Source organism: Microcaecilia unicolor, chromosome 11, assembly GCF_901765095.1.
Source record: "Microcaecilia unicolor chromosome 11, aMicUni1.1, whole genome shotgun sequence".
Taxonomy (NCBI): Eukaryota; Metazoa; Chordata; class Amphibia; order Gymnophiona; family Siphonopidae; genus Microcaecilia; species Microcaecilia unicolor.
The window spans coordinates 204,758,475-204,776,347 of record NC_044041.1 but is presented as its reverse complement, the minus strand read 5'-3'; the positions used below and the strand labels follow the sequence as shown (position 1 = coordinate 204,776,347).

General features: G+C 45.7%; 1 protein-coding gene across 1 annotated transcript in view; it reads right to left on the bottom strand.

The window, feature by feature from the left end:
- CSMD2 (CUB and Sushi multiple domains 2) overlaps positions 1-17,873 on the bottom strand; it is a 507,359-nt gene that overhangs the window by 225,338 nt on the left and 264,148 nt on the right. The window contains exons 6-7 of the mRNA XM_030220011.1: positions 10,126-10,238; positions 3,195-3,272 (exon numbers count right to left, since the gene is read on the bottom strand). Of these exons, the coding sequence (XP_030075871.1) occupies positions 3,195-3,272; positions 10,126-10,238 (191 nt within the window). The remainder of the gene's footprint in view (positions 1-3,194; positions 3,273-10,125; positions 10,239-17,873) is intronic.

The window sequence follows — 17,873 nt, the reverse complement described above, 5'->3', positions numbered from 1 at the left end:
CATATTCAAAAGCATGGACTAATGAGACAAAGCCAACATGGATTTCGTGAAGGAAAATCTTGCCCCACCAATCTACTACATTTCTTTGAAGGGGTGAACAAACACGAGGATTTAGGTGAGCCAGTCGATATTATGTATCTGGATTTTCAAAAGGCATTTGATAAAGTACGTCATGAAAGACTCAAGAGGAAACTGGAGAGTCATGAGATAGGAGGTAGTGGCCTATTGTGGATTAAAACTGGTTAAAAGATAGAAAAGAGAGAATAGGGTTAAATGGTCAGTATTCTCAATGGAGAAGGGTAGATAGTGGGGTTCCCTAGGGGTCTGTGTTGGGATCGCTGCTTTTTAACATATTTATAAATGATCTAGATATGGGAATAACTAGTGAAGTAATTACAATTTGCCGACGACACAAAGTTATTCAAAGTTGTTAAATGGCGAGAGGATTGTGAAAAATTACAAGAGGACTTTACGAGGCTGGAAAACTGGGCATCCAAATGGCAGATGATGTTTCATGTGAGCAAGTGCAAAGTGATGCATGTGAGAAAGAGGAACCTGAACTATAGCTACGTAATGCAAGGTTCCGAGTTTAGGAGTCACCAGCCAGGAAAAGGATCTAGGAGTCTTGGTTGATGATACTGAGGGGAGATATGATAGAGGTCTATAAGACACTGAGTGCAGTGGACCAGGTAGACGTGAATCGCTTGTTTACTCTTTCCAAAAATACTAGGACTAGGGGGCACACGCAATGAAGCTAGAAAGTAGTAAATTTAAAACGAATCAGAGAAAATATTTCTTCACTCAACATGCAATTAAACTCTGGAATTCGGTGCCAGAGACTGTGGTAAAAGCAGTTATCTTAGCGGGGTTTAAAAAGGGATTGGATAGCTTCCTAAAAGAAAAGTCAATAAGCCATTATTAAGATGGATGTGGGGAAAATCTACTGCTTATTTCTAGGATAAGCAGCATAAAATGTATTGTACTGTTCTGGGATCTTGCCAGGTACTTGCGACCTGGATTGGCCACTGTTGAAAACAGGAAACTGGGCTTGATGGTCTTTCGGTTTGTCCCAGTATGGCAATACTTATGTAGGAAAGTGAGCCTACTGAATATATTCTGCTGCAGGATCGACTCAGGTAGGAGAGGTCTTCGGCTTGTGGGTCTTGGCAACTCTGCCAGCTGAGGTATTTATATTCTTAGGATCTGGGAGCGGAGGGGGTGGGGGAGATAATTGCACTGCCACCCCCCACCCAGAATTGGCCATCTGGCTACACCACTGTCCCTCCTCTCCTCGTTGTTATATAAGCCAAATCCTGTTCCTTCCACTTCTCCCTGCACATCACAGCAGGGGCGTATCTGCGTGGGGCCAGGGGGGCCTGAGCCCCCGCAGATTTCGCCCTGGACCCCCCTACCGCTGTCAACCCCCCCCCCCCCCGTCGCCGTGGGCTACCTTTGCTGGCGGGGGACCCCAACCCCCGCCAGGCAAGGTCCGCTTCCTCCTGCCACTGCCTTTAAAAAATATTCCTTCAGCTGGCGGGGGACCCCAACCCCCGCCAGCCGAGCCGAGGTCTTTTAAGTTCTTTGATTGTCCTCCATGCTGTTCAAAGCTGGTTGGGGTCCCCCGCCAGCTGAAGGAATATTTTTAAAGGCAGCGGCAGGAGGAAGCGGACCTCGGCTGGTGGGGGTTGGGGTCCCCCGCCAGCAAAGGTAGGTGAAGGCGGCAGGGGGGGTGACGGCACCAAGGGGGGGTCGGCAATGGCGGCGGTGGGAGGGGGGGGGCTATAATGTGCCTCCTCACTCTGGCTCTGGCCCCCCCTACCGCCGAACTTCAGATACGCCTCTGCATCACAGACTCACAACTTTACAGGCTTTATTTAGTAAGGACCGTGTTTCAAAATAAGACATGGTCCTGACCAACCTGGGAGCTTTGGTCCTCATCTCAATGTTCCCCTGCCTTTCTCTCACCCTTCTTGTCTACCTTGGCACTTTAGTTCCTACTCTTTTCTAGCCCTGCTGATTTTGAAACAAGCTTTTTCACCTTCTCAGTTTCAGCCTCCCCTGATCTGCTACACTTTTCATCACCTGCCACTTACTAGTGGAGTGTACTGATTAGGACTGCTTTGCTCCCTTAAGACCTCAGCTAATTACTGTGTTTTAAGTATTTGCTACTGATTTTTCATACAATGCACAGTATATAAGTTACAATAAAGCAGGGGCGTAGCCAGACTTCGGCGGGAGGGGGGGTCCAAAGCCCGAGGTGAGGGGGCACATTTTAGCCCTCCCCCCAGTGCCACCAACCCCCCCGCCATTGCCGACCCCCCCTCCCACCGTCAACCCGCCGTCGCCATGGCCGTCTGGTACCTTTGTTGGCGGGGGACCCCAATCCCCGCCAGCCGAAGTCTTCTTCCTTCGTTTGGTTTCTGAGTCTGACGTCCTGCACATACAACGTGCAGGACGTGAGACTCACAGAAACAGAACGAAGCCTTGCGATCTGCAGGGCTTTGTTCTGTTTCTGTGAGTCTGACGTCAGACTCAGAAACAGAATGAAGGAAGAAGAGGACCTTGGCTGGCGGGGGTTGGGAACCCCCGCCAGCAAAGGTAGCAGATGGCAACGGCGGGTTGACGGCGGGTTGGTGGCGGGAGGGGGGGTGAAGAGGGTTGTCGGCAGGGGGGTCCAGGGCCAAATCTATGGAGGCCCAGGCCCCCGTGGCCCCACATAGCTACACCCCTGCAATAAAGTAACAGAATGTTTCACTAAGATACAGAAGACCTACTTATGGAAAGACCCAAAGTCATTGCTGAGATCCTTGAGGGTCATCACTGTATTATAAGATTCAGGGACCTAGTACACAGCCAAAAATGCTCTAGGACAGGAATGCTCCGCCTCCAGATTAGCATCATTCAATCCTAAGGATCTGGCCAGTCTTATTAAGAGCTCCAGTCAAAATGCATCAGCCAAGGCTCGTTACAGCACTGAACCAAACCAGCTACCGATACATTGCATGCCACACGGTCACTAGACCACCTGGACTGCATCATCTAACAGCACCATCATTCTGAACACACAAGTTCAATACCGTACACAGCTTTAAAGGCACCATTTTCTGCAGGAAGTGCCAATGCGATGCATTCCCAGAAGAAAAACGTCAGTGTTTTCTTAGCACAGGATACAAATAGAAGAGCTGGGAACTTACAGACAGATGTCTTCTGGTTGCTGTCCTTGCTGGGCAGGAGCTTTACTCCTCTGGACTTCAGTTCAATTTGCTTTTTGACTAGAAAGATTGTAAGAAGAAAAGTTTAGCTCACAGCTCAGGCTTATTGGGGGAGACAGCAGGAGACAACAGGAGTGACAACCAGATGTGAGGAAAATGCCAACCTCTCATCCTCAATAAGACCTGCTCAAGCTGATCATATCTGACAGCTTCTATGCTAATTTTCTGTGGCAAGCTGACAAAAAAAATACGCAATCCTTCAGCTGTAATATGAGCCTGGGGAAAAAAAAAAAAAGAATACCAGCTCACCACCCAGTACAAGTCGAACCCTGCTTTGACACATAAAGAGGGGCATAATCGAACGGGGACGACCATCTCTAAGGGCGACCATATCTAAGGATGCTCCGCCGAAGTGGCGGGGAAACCCCTATTATCGAAACAAGATGGACGTCCATCTTTCATTTCGATAATACGGTCGGGGACACCCAAATCTCAACACTTAGAGATGGTCAACCTAAATGTTGAGATGGTTGACCTTAGAGATGGTCGTTCCCGGTTTTCGGTGATAATGGAAATCGAGGACGCCCATCTCAAAAACGACCAAATCCAAGGCATTTGGTCGTGAGAGGAGCCAGCATTCATAGTGCTCTGGTCCCCCTCACATGCCAGGACACCAACTGGGCACCCTAGGGGGCACTGCAGCGGACTTCACAAATTGCTCCCAGGTGCATAGCTCCCTTACCTTGTGTGCTGAGCCCCCCAAACCCACTTCCCACAACTGTACACCACTACCATAGCCATAAGGAGTGAAGGGGGGCACCTAGATGTGGGTACAGTGAGTTTCGGGTGGGCTTTGCAGGGCTCCCATTTACCATCACAAGTGTAACAGGTGGGGGGGATGGGCCTGGGTCCGTCTGCCTGAAGTGCACTGCACCCACTAAAAACTGCTCCAGGGACCTGCATACTGCTGTGATGGAGCTGGGTATGACATTTGAGGCTGGCATAGAGGCTGGCACAAAAATGTTTATTTATTTATTTTTTGGGGGTGGGAGGGGGTTGGTGTCTACTGGGGGAGTAAGGGGAGGTCATCCCCGATTCCCTCCGGTGGCCATCTGGTCAGTTCAGGCACCTTTTTGAGGCTTGGTCGTGAAATAAAAGGAACCAAGTCGGCCAAATGCTCGTGAGGGACGCCCTTCTTTTTTCCATTATCGGCTGAGGACGCCCATCTCTTAACCACGCCCCCGTCCCGCCTTCAGTACACTGCCAACACGCCCCCTGGAACTTTGGTAGTCTCCGAGACGGAAAGCAGTTAAGGACGCCCCAAATCGGCTTTCGATTATGCTGATTTAGGTGACCTGAGAGGAGGATGCCCATCTCTCCATTTCCCTTTCGAAAATAAGCCTGAACGGCTTCTGTTTAGCCTCTTGCTTTCCAAGGAGCCTATGAATAGAAGATTATTACCCTATCGGAAAGGGGAAGTGGAAATAAAATCTAAGGGCATTTACTAACATTCGTCAACCAGCTAACACACCCATTAATTCAGATAATGTGCATGGTTAGCAAAAATACTTGTTGTTTGCCTTAATTAAAGCAGATTAAATCATGTCAATGCAAGTTAACGTTCATTCTGTGCATTAACTGGTTAATACGCATTGCTAAGTAAGGCTCTAAGTTTGTGCCTGAGGAAATGGAAGGTCAAGAGACTTGCCTAAGGTCATAAGGAGCATCAATGGGTGAAGCAGGATTTGAAACCAGGCTTCCCTGCTTTCTACTCTAACCACTAGGCTACACCTCCATTCTACGTTGTCAACTGCATTAACCACGTAGGGCTATGAACGTCTGTATCCTTTGAAAGGTATTATCAACGTCCGAGACAGCTTCAGTAGGCTTCAAATCATATTTATCACAGATCAAAGTCATTGCTAGATTTCTCCAAGTGCAACCCCGTTGTAGATAGAAATTGGAACTGAGACCCCCAGGCAATTTTGGTAGCATTTCAGAAAAAGGATCTGCTGACATACAGCCTTTCCGAAAATATGTGCAGGAATTCATGTGTACGTATGGGGTACGTGTGGGGGCAACATCAAAGGTGCCCCGATGCAGACCTTCATTCCATGTCTGGTTTTTTTGGTTCCACCCTAGTCCCACCCAAACCACGCCCCCTTGCTATAGGCACACAGTTCAGATTTACACATATCAAAATCCCGGCTTTCCCCAGAGTTTTCTACATTTTATTAGGGTATGTTTCTTACTAGGGTTACTAAAGTAAGAGTCACAACCTTTTCATTCCATCTTAAAAGCCATTAATTATTTCTCAGGTGTGGGATTCCTTCCTGTATTTGTCAGGAGCTTTTTCCCTTCACATCACAACTAGTTATTTTGGACTTACGTCATTTCTGAAAAAGGGAATCCAAGAATATTGAAACAATAGAGAGCTAACGAAACTCAGGGTTTGTACAGCTCTTTCTTAATGTTGATTCAGTGAGGACTGAAAGCGACACCTCATTTATAATTTAGAACAGGGATCACATCCTTACTAGTTTGGGACCAGCACAAAATTAATTTTTTCCTTATTTGGGAAAATCAATATATAGAATACAATTATGTGTGGGAGGCAATCAGCAAAACAAACTGGTTTTGTGGCCTTTTTTTCTATCATCTCTCAACATTGTGATGAAAAGTTCCGTTCATTCATGCATATTATGTACTTAATATGTTCTGAAATCTATAACTGCCTTCATTATTGTGACCTGGCCTTATTTTACTTCAATGCCTACCAGAAAGAACTCTGTGAAAGCAACATGTCAAGTATTTTAAATACGTTTACTTAGAAACAAGAAAAAATAAATCAAATTATTTCATTTGAAAACAAAGCCAGCTAGTTACACGTGAATTCTGAAATGAGTTGGCAGGCTATGATGGAAGTGAAAGAGCAAAGATAAAAGATGATGTATCTCTACACCACTCTCCAGAGCTGCCAATCTTAAAAATCAAACTCTGTATCCATCCCCTGAGCCCTCCAGTCCTAGAGGTGACAGACTGTGTGTCCCTGTGTCCATCCCGAGTCCTCCAATCCTAGAGGTGACAAACTCTGTATCCCTGTGTCCATCCCCTGAGTCCTCCAGTCCTAGAGGTGACAGACTGTGTGTCCCTGTGTCCATCCCGAGTCCTCCAATCCTAGAGGTGACAAACTCTGTATCCCTGTGTCCATCCCCTGAGTCCTCCAGTCCTAGAGGTGACAGACTGTGTATCCCTGGGTCCATCCCCTGAGCCCTCCAGTCCTAGAGGTGACAGACTGTGTGTGTCCCTGTGTCCATCCCGAGTCCTCCAATCCTAGAGGTGACAAACTCTGTATCCCTGTGCCCATCCCTTGAACCCACCAGGCCTAGAGATGACAGATTCTGTACCCTTGTGTCCATCCCCTGAGTCCTCCAGTCCTAGAGGAGACAGACTGTGTATCCCTGGGTCCATCCCCTGAGTCCTCCAATCCTAGAGGTGACAAACTCTGTATCCCTGTGCCCATCCCTTGAACCCACCAGGCCTAGAGATGACAGATTCTGTACCCTTGTGTCCATCCCCTGAGTCCTCCAGTCCTAGAGGAGACAGACTGTGTATCCCTGGGTCCATCCCCTGAGTCCTCCAATCCTAGAGGTGACAAACTCTGTATCCCTGTGCCCATCCCTTGAACCCACCAGGCCTAGAGATGACAGATTCTGTACCCTTGTGTCCATCCCCTGAGTCCTCCAGTCCTAGAGGAGACAGACTGTGTATCCCTGGGTCCATCCCCTGAGTCCTCCAATCCTAGAGGTGACAAACTCTGTATCCCTGTGCCCATCCCTTGAACCCACCAGGCCTAGAGATGACAGATTCTGTACCCTTGTGTCCATCCCCTGAGTCCTCCAGTCCTAGAGGAGACAGACTGTGTATCCCTGGGTCCATCCCCTGAGTCCTCCAATCCTAGAGGTGACAAACTCTGTATCCCTGTGCCCATCCCTTGAACCCACCAGGCCTAGAGATGACAGATTCTGTACCCTTGTGTCCATCCCCTGAGTCCTCCAGTCCTAGAGGAGACAGACTGTGTATCCCTGGGTCCATCCCCTGAGTCCTCCAATCCTAGAGGTGACAAACTCTGTATCCCTGTGCCCATCCCTTGAACCCACCAGGCCTAGAGATGACAGATTCTGTACCCTTGTGTCCATCCCCTGAGTCCTCCAGTCCTAGAGGAGACAGACTGTGTATCCCTGGGTCCATCCCCTGAGTCCTCCAATCCTAGAGGTGACAAACTCTGTATCCCTGTGCCCATCCCTTGAACCCACCAGGCCTAGAGATGACAGATTCTGTACCCTTGTGTCCATCCCCTGAGTCCTCCAGTCCTAGAGGAGACAGACTGTGTATCCCTGGGTCCATCCCCTGAGTCCTCCAATCCTAGAGGTGACAAACTCTGTATCCCTGTGCCCATCCCTTGAACCCACCAGGCCTAGAGATGACAGATTCTGTACCCTTGTGTCCATCCCCTGAGTCCTCCAGTCCTAGAGGAGACAGACTGTGTATCCCTGGGTCCATCCCCTGAGTCCTCCAATCCTAGAGGTGACAAACTCTGTATCCCTGTGCCCATCCCTTGAACCCACCAGGCCTAGAGATGACAGATTCTGTACCCTTATGTCCATCCCCTGAGTCCTCCAGTCCTAGAGGAGACAGACTGTGTATCCCTGGGTCCATCCCCTGAGTCCTCCAATCCTAGAGGTGACAAACTCTGTATCCCTGTGCCCATCCCTTGAACCCACCAGGCCTAGAGATGACAGATTCTGTACCCTTGTGTCCATCCCCTGAGTCCTCCAGTCCTAGAAGTGACAGGCTTGGTATCAGTACGTTTCGGGAAAGTTGACAGCTGGTCATTATAATATTCTATAATGGAACACTGTACCCCTGGCTCATTTATAGGGGGAGTTCGTAAGCAAAGGTGCCCACACTCCCAAGGGATAGAGGAAGAGGGCAAATGGGGTGTGAGGAAAGGTCTTGAAAATCTAAGGCAATTTACTGAAACTTTCTAGACCGAGTGAAGACGGTTATTAGGAGAGTTATTGGTAGCAACAACTGTAGACTACTGTAATTTAACGTCATGTTGGCACTGCCATATGTAGGGATCAGTAGTCACTGGTGGACACATGGTTTAGGAAGGGGGGTATGAGTTTCACTGAGCAGTTAATTGGGAGCAGGAATCACAAAAAGGTTAAGAACCTCTGCTGTATAGAACAGACTCCTCCCGAGCACCCTCCAGGCCCCTAAAGAGGGTCCCCGACTGAGCACATCCAGAAGTCAAACTGCTGTTTCCCAGCGGCTGGTGCTTCCTTGTCTCAGACTGTATTGAGCAAGTGATCTGCTCCTTTTAACAAAAAGCAACTTGCCAGCGTGTTACAGTAAGAGCAGAAGCACTTTGTGACTGTGGTGTAAAAAAGAAATGCTTTTCTTTATTCTTAGAGCTGAATGGCGTCTCCTGTCCAACAGCAGCATTAAATGAAACATTCTGGTACATTAGCGTTTTCACTTCACGAGTCAAAAAAAGTGGCTATTATCTTGTGCAAAATTGTTCTGTGTGAGGCATTATGAGCTAAGGACGTTTATTTAATCAGCCGAAATTACAACCTTCATCTCTTCATTTCCGGAGAAAATGACTCTGCTCTTTAATGCACTTGAGAACGGGGAAGAGAAGGCACCACAATCCATGGGATGGGGCCAGACGTTTGCCTTAACAGCTGGGCTGCTAGGGGTGCCCATTTGGAATATTGTGGGTTGAACGCAGGGGAGGGGCAGCAGAGCTTAATGAGGTGGTTGGGGGGGGGGGGGTGGATTCTATACACTACGAGCAAGGAATAAAAGCTGTCCGGGAGGTCAGGCTCTATGGCTAGCAACTGGGATACAGACTGGATTTTTATGCTGTCAACTGGAAAGTTACTGGGTTGCTCCGTTAAGCTAAAAATTACAGACTGACAAATATAAGTTATGGTATCAAGTGTAGAACATAAAGAAAGCCCCACATTCTAAACACAGTGCCAGCTGTACCCTAACTTAATTGTTATATTAGACGTCAATTGAACTTAAGTACCAATAATAGCCCTTAAGTGTTAATTGGTGATAACTGGCTGTAATTTGTAGTTATGAGGCGCTATTCTATGAATTTAAGCGCCTAAATGCTAGATAGTGCAACTATGAAGGGAGTGGGGTGAGGACAGCGGTGGGGAAGGGGTGGAGCAGGAGCATGGACAGAAAGGGCAGGGGTGTGACAGGGACAGGGGATGAACAGGGGTGGGGCAGGGCGTGTGTTGCAGCTGAGTGTGTAAGTTTTATAATATTATCTGTTGAGTGTGACACTGCCACTTCTGAGGTGCAGCAGTTTCTTTAAGGACAAGTTCACCAAAATTAGTAGCCATGATTGCTTTAATCATTTCCATAGTAAATAAGTCCCCAGACCCTTTTTTGTCCGGTGTGTCCGTCTTTAATGGATTGTAAGCTCTGTCAAACAGGGGCTGTCTTATATGTGTTCAGTGTACAGGGCTCTGCATGTCTAGAAGTGTTAGAGAAATGAAAAGTAGTAGCAGAACAGGGACTGCTTCATACGTGTTTACTGTACAGAGCTGTGTACGTCTAATAGTGCCGTAGAAATCGGTCTTTCGGGTGTTTAATGTAAAACAGGCAAGAATTTCCAGTGCGCTGCGAACCAGACGGTCCTCCCTTAATCACAGCAAATTTCAAACTGCCTGAGAAGGCAGTAATTCAGAAAGGTGTCTGAAGAGTGGTGTACGATTTTCAATGATAATTGCACAGCAGTGAGAATGAAACACAAGATAGCGTGAGGGACGGCGTGGTTCCAGAGGCATTGCAATCTGAGCCTGTCGCTCGCTTCGTTACTAATTACCTTGGTACTGAGCACTGAAGCCTTTCTGCCGGTGATTGCTGTCTGATGTAAAGCGCAGACGAAGCCAGTTCTTACTACTAATTACAGGGGGTGGCAAAGTCATTCCAGTAAACCTGCAAAAGGAAGATGTTTGTGGGTCAATCAGTGTAAAACAGGCTGAGTTATTCTCCAGTGCAAAAACATGATAAGTCACCGGGGAGGGAGTACAGCACAAAAGGTTTTTTTTTTGGTCAATCAGATCAGCTGCATGACTGACAACTATAGCCCCCCAACGTATACAGACACCCCCCCCCCCGCCCCATGCTTGCACATACAGTCCAAACTCCTCTCTGCATATATCATCAAAACAAATTCAGCGGGGTAGAAATTCAATGCTGACTATCCAGATTTGTGTAGCTGACCATCTCTCCTGCAGTTCAGTTCCATCTTCAGCTCTTACCAACTACGTGCAACCGATGAGTTTTATCTGCTCAGATTTGGCCACTACACTTAGGCAGTTAAATGCTGAATATCAGCCTTAACCACATAAGTGCCGACTTAGTCGGCTATTTTATAATGAGTCTGGGGGCAGTCAGTTTATTCAGCACCACTAACCAGATAAGAGTCCCTGCACCGGATAACCCTGCACGAAAAGGAGCCTCTCTTGGTCTTTAAATCACTTTGAATTTCAACCAGAGAGAGAGAGAGAGATATGTATGTATACACAAAGCTTCCAGGAGTTCAATCCTCATAAGGCCCGTTACATACACAGTCTATGTCTCCACCTTTTCACGTCCCTTGCACACATCTATCCACAAGTACTTACCCGTGAAATGTGCCAGAAAAGTGCCTCAGTGCTGTTCTCTAACTGTGCCTTAACTTACATAGTGCCTACATCAAGAGGCATGCACAGGAGCGGAGCATGGGCAGAGCTTCCTGTTACATCTGCGTGGTGTAAATGCAAGAGGCATGCACAGGGGCGGAGCACGGGCAGGGCTTCCAGTTACATCTACATTCCTACTATGAAGATATGTTCTAAATACTAATGTTAAAAGTGTAAGTAACAAATTACTCCATTAAGGACTAGTAAATATTTAATACTGCGGAATGATTGTGAACCACAGCGTGAAATTACAAAACAACGTGATTATGGACTACGCAGATATGTTCTCTAAAAATCTAATCGTAAGCGCTAAAGGTGAACGTGTAAGTGACAAATTAATCCATTAACAATTGCAGCGTGATGTTGCAAAATACAAAGCTGCTATCTAAAGAAACCTGAAAGTGATTTTGCTCGCTAGCGTCTCCTCTAAGGAATCTTAAGATAGAAAAGTGAAAAATGAAAGGTGCTGTAATCAGCGATGACTGAATTTGTAACTACAGTCGTCTGCATCTATCACAGGCTCTACTCTAGTCAAAAGTGTCAGGGATCATGTCAGGACAGAGCTTAAACAGTGGGAAAGCATGCTAAAATATCAGACCAATAATATAATTGTGTCATTCCACAAAAGTGACCAGGACAATCTATCATCTGTGCTGGATTCTGAACCAGGGGTGTAGCCAGACACCCAATTTTGGGAGGGCCTGGGCCCAAGATAGGTGGGCAGAATTCTACCCTGTCCCACAAGTAATTTGGTCTCTCCCTCTCTCGCCTGCATGCCATGTGGTCTCTCTAACATCCCCCTCCCCACATACCTTTTAAATAGTTGCTGCTTGCTGCCAGTGAAAATCGACTAATTCACACTGCTCATGTTAGCCTCACAGCCTTCCCTCTAATACAACTTCCTGTTTCCGCATAGGCGGAAATACATCAGAGCAGGGGCGTAGCCAGACAACAGATTTTGGGTGGGCCTAGGCAAGAATTGGGTGGGCACCAAGTGTTGTCCCCCCCCCCCCCCCAAAAAAAAAATTTTTTTTATCTCAGCTGGTGGGAAAACATGTGCTACTGTTGGGTGGGCCTGAGCCATAAATGGGTGGGCCCTGGCCCACCCAAGCCCACCTGTGGCTACGCCACTGCATCAGAGGGAAGGCTGTGGAGCCGGTACGAACAGTATGCATCAGTTACTGCTCCTTGTAGGTGAAGATCTGCTATTTACAAGGTATGCAGGAGGTACAGTTGTTGAGAGTTTTTGGCTGGTGGGGCTTGGGGATCCCTGCCAGTTACATCACAGGTGTGCTGCTACTGGGTGAGCCTGGGCCCACCCAGGCCCGTCCTTGGCTACGCCACTGTTCTGAACAGCACCAGAGGCTGAAAACCACTTACAGTCACAGTTCTACCATCTCCCATCCAGCCAGGACCAGGCTATCTGCAATGCTGATTTGAACCCTCAGATCCCCTGAGCCTCCCAACCACCCATAACAAACAGTGCAAAGTGATCACCATCTTCCCTGAAATTTATTACACTATTCACTATACCTTTAAGGGGAAGGTTGAGCACAGAAAACAAGGACAAAAGAAAGAGAAAAGTTGAAGGGAAAGAGAGACCTGGTAAGTACTGTTTGCATCTTCCCTGTTAATTGCTTAAACAGACTGGAAAGTAAATTAATTGGTTCAGAACCCCAAACTTAGCATGATGTGCCTCATCAACCGAAAGGAGGGTGCAGCCTGTGTAGTGAAACTGCCTACAGCCCTGGTCCCAAACCAAGAAATTCTTTATGTGAGTGCCCCTCTCCCCTTACAGTATCAGACATACACCAGGGGCTACCTCTTACACTTCCTAAGTAAAAAGTCTGTCAGCTGGGAAAATCCAAGGGTGCTCTCTAAAGATTGGCATGAGTTGATCTGATCCCAATTCTGAGCAGACTTCAGAGAACAGGACAGATGGTGCACTGTGTGGGGAAGAGGGAGGGATTGTAGAGCTGAGAGGTTGGTGCGGACAGGCAGACTGTTCTGTTTAATTATTTATTGCATTTGTATCCCACATTTTCCCACCTATTTGCAGGCTCAATGTGGCTTACAGAGTTTGGTTATGACATAATCATTCCATGATATCAGATACAATTAGTAATGTACAAAGATTAGGTGAGGGAAGAGAGAAGGAAGCTGTTAGGCAGGATATAAGGTGACGACTGTAATAATTGGGTGAGTTGGTGAGGTAGTTTTGTAAGGTTATGGGTTCTCTTTGTAGGCCTTGTTGAACAGACGTGTCTTCAGAGATTTGCGGAAGTTGGTTATTTCGTCAATAGCTTTCAGGGCTGTAGGTAATGCATTCCACAATTGCGTGCTCATGTAAGAGAAGGTGGTGGCGTGTATCAGCTTGTATTTTAATCCTTTACAGCTGGGGAAGTGCAGATTGAGAAATTTGCGGGATGATCTTCTGGCGTTTCTTGGAGGCAAGTCCACAAGGTTTAGCATGTAGATTGGGGCATCCGCGTGAATGATTTTGTGTACAATCGCGCAGATCTTGAACGCAACTCGTTCCTTGATTGGGAGCCAGTGAAGTTTCTCTCTTAGGGGTTTTGCACTTTCATATTTGGTTTTTCCAAATAGAGAATGGATAATAGAGAATGGGAGTTATTTGCAAACATATATAAATGGTAGTTATTTACACGTGAAGATCCACTTCATGCAGGTCAAAACACACACATTGGGGCTCATTTTTGAAAGAGAAAACCATCCAAAGAGTGGCATAAAGCACCATTTGGACATTTTTCTTCTCAAAACGTCCAAATCGGTATTTTCGAAACCGATTTTACAGACTTTTATCTATGCAATTCATCTGCAGTGCATCCAAATCACAAAGGGGGGCATTTTGAAGGTGGGATTAGAGTGCGTCTAACACTTGGATGTTTTACAGTCATAATGGAACAAAACAAAAATGTCCAGGACTAAAACTAAGACATTTTGCTCTAAACCTGTTTTCAGAAGAAATAAGGCAAGAAAAGTTGCCCTAAATGACCAGATGACCACTGGAGAGAATCAAGGGTGACCCCTCAATACCCCTCCAGTGGTCACTGACCCCTTCCCACCCCCCAAAAAATGTAACTTACCAGCCTCTATGACAGCCTCAGTTCAAGTCAGGTCTACTAGAGCAGCCTGCAGGTCCCTGGTGTAGTATAGTGGTCGGGGCAGTGCAGTATGGACTGGGGGATTCAGGTTCCTATCTCCTTCTACCTCTTACAGTTGTGGTGGAAACTGTGACCCCTCCCAAAGCCACCAAAACCCTACTGTACCTACATATCAATGGTGCTCAGTCATCTAGACTACTGCAATGCCATCCCGAACTTTCCTCAACCTCCACTTCCCTAATTGCGAGGGCTTGAAATACAAGGCGCTGCACGCGTCAACCTTTTCCTACATGAGCACGCAGTTCTGGAATTCACTGAAAACGATCTACGAGCAAGCCACCTTCCGCAAAGTATTGAAGACCCATCTTTTTGAGAAAATATACGGAAAGAACCAAAACACATAAAGCCCACACCCACTGTTCAATAATGCATCAATACAGCCACTCTGAATTCTTATCCCCTGTAATCTCACCACACTCATACCTCTATTCACAGAAAAGGTATCCAAATGCTTTCTTGTTATTATATACTGCCCCTTTCAGTTTCCATAACCGAGTAGTAACAAACTGTATTTCTATCACTCACAACTTATTGTAAGCCACACTGAACCCGCAAAGAGGTGGGAAAATGTGGGATACAAATGCAATAAATAAATAAATTTATGCCGGATGCAAAGAACAAATCCTCAAGAAGTTTCAAACCGCTCAAAACACAGCAGCCAGACTCATATTTGGGAAAGCGAAATACGGAAGCGTCAAACCCCTAAGAGAAAAACTACACTGGCTCCCACTAAAAGAACGTATTGCATTCAAAGTTTGCACCCTGGTCCACAAAATCGTTCATGGAGAAGCTCCGACCTACATGTCAGACCTTATAGTCTTGCCTATTAGGAATGCAAAAAGATCATCACGCACATTCCTCAATTTCCATTATCCCAACATTTGCTTATTTCCGATCTGACGAAGAAGGGCAACCTTCGAAAGCTAATCAAGAAATGTATTAAGTTATGTCCAATAAAAAAGGTATCATCTTATTTTCTTTTCCATGTTTTATTTTGTTTGATTTCTATAGATTCTACATGGAATGTTGCTATTCCACTAGCAACATTCCATGTAGAAGTCGGCCCTTGTAGATCACCAATGTGGCCGCGCAGGCTTCTGCTTCTGTGAGTCTGACGTCCTGCACGTATGTGCAGGACGTCAGACTCACAGAAACAGAAGCCTGCGCAGGAATGTTGCTAGTGGAATAGCAACATTCCATGTAGAATGTCCAATAGTATTAGCATTCCATGTAGAATCTCCAATAGTAGCAACATTCCATGTTAGAATCTCCAATAGTAGCAACATTCCATGTAGAATCTCCAATAGTAGCAACATTCCATGTAGAATCTCTAATAGTATCTATTTTATTTTTGTTACATTTGTACCCTGTGCTTTCCCACTCATGGCAGGCTCAATGCGGCTTACATGGGGCAATGGAGGGTTAAGTGACTTGCCCAGAGTCACAAGGAGCTGCCTGTGCCTGAGTGGGAATTGAACTCAGTTCCTCAGGAGCAAAGTCCACCACCCTAACCACTAGGCCACTCCTCCACTGTTGCTACTATTTGAGATTCTACATGGAATGCTGTTATTCCACTAGCAACATTCCATGTAGAAGTCGGCCCTTGTAGATCACCAATGTGGCCGCGCAGGCTTCTGCTTCTGTGAGTCTGACGTCCACTCACAGAAACAGAAGCCTGCGCAGCCTTCTACATGGAATGTTGCTAGTGGAATAGCAACATTCCATGTAGAATGTCCAATAGTAGCAACATTCCATGTAGAATGTCCAATAGTAGCAACATTCTATGTAGAATCTCCAATAGTATCTATTTTACTGTCATAGTAATGCTTGAATGTTTTCACTTATATACACTGTCAGCTAGCACATTTGCTTATTTCCGATCTGAGGAAGAAGGGCAACCTTCGAAAGCTAATCAAGAAATGTATTAAGTTATGTCCAATAAAAAAGGTATCATCTTATTTTCTTTTCCATGTTTTATTTTGTTTGATTTCTATTGATAACCTGAAGAGTGGACTAACATGGCTACCACACTCCTCTACATTATCCCAACTGCAAAGGGCTAAAATATAAATCCACATACGCGACCAGTTTCTCATACATCTGCACGCAGCTATGGAACGCACTACCGAAGGCCATAAAAACAACCTCCCTTCTCCAGGCATCTGGGGTCTTGTGCCCCTCAGGTAGCCGGAGGATCTTGAAACTTCCTATTGACTTTTATTTGGTGCGCTTTTCATTTCTGAGCATTAATCTGAAAACCAACTTTGATGCGCCTGCTGCAAAAGGCAGGATAACAAATTCCAATAAACATAAGCAGATTAAATTAGTGCAATAAAAATCCATCACCTTGTTTTTTTTGTTTATTGACCTCCATCCAGGGGAAAAAAAATGAATTGTAACCACGGTTCTTTGCTCAGAAAAGTTTGTGAAATCCATTAACACCAAGGAGAAAATGCAAATTTCTATTGGATTCCCATAACAAATGTTCCCAGTACTTCAAAAAAGATGAATATTAAGACCGTATCTTTTCATAATTTCACATTTGCTATTCTGTCCTAAAATTAAAGTGATACTCCAGGGGAAATAATGTCGAAATAAACATGGTATTAATGATGGCTTTCCTGCACCTAATGAAAATACTCAATTTGTAATCCTCACACACTCAGCCATGCCATCCAAAAATGGCTTGAAGTAGCACCTGTCCTGTGTCTCGGCTCTTTGGTCACCTCTCTGCATCTTCCCACTAGACTTTATTTGTTATATTTTCACACTTCGTTTTCACTGGCTACTTTTTCTGAGCACACTCTATTATTTTATGTTAACAAGTTTCCCTCAGCGTTCAGTGGGGTATGCATGCTTCACGAGTATTGGTCTGACTGCTGATGAACAGAGCAGCTGCACCCCTCAGGATACTCACAATGTTGGGAGGGGCTAAATGAAAGAGGTGTCAAAAACATTAAACACATGCTCCTGAGTTACTGGTTAGTACAAAATAGCGTGACTCTGGCTAGTTTTGTCTGTTTTAACAGCCCATCAACCATTCATTTTTCAGTTTTTTTTTATTTTTAGTGTATATTTACCTACAGAGGAGGTAAATGGGTATGCACATGTTAAAAAAAAATCCTCTCCCTGAGCCACCCAGACTCCACCCATCAAACAGCACAGTGTAGGTATGCACATATGTCATAATGGTGTGGTAGCCGTGTTAGTCCACTCTTAAAGGTTATCAATAGAAATCAAACAAAATAAAACATGGAAAAGAAAATAAGATGATCCCTTTTTTATTTGACATAACTTAATACATTTCTTGATTAGCTTTCGAAGGTTGCCCTTCTTCCTCAGATCGGAAATAAGCAAATGTGCTAGCTGACAGTGTATATAAGTGAAAACATTCAAGCATTACTATGACAGTCTGACAGGGTGGGAGGGTGGGGGTATGCATGGGGACATCATAGCATTTCATTTATATTCTAACAGAATGGGTGTTGGTAGGTGAGAGGAGGGTAATAAACAGAGAAATAAACAGAGAAATACAGCTTTATGGTTTATAATGGGTTAGAAAACCCAGATCCTTATTAAGTCCTGTTTGTTGGGTGTCAAAATATTCAATCATTCTTATTTCAAAGGTCTTACAGGAACCCATTATAAAACATAAAGCTGTATTTCTCTGTTTATTTCTCTATTACCCTCCTCTCATCTAC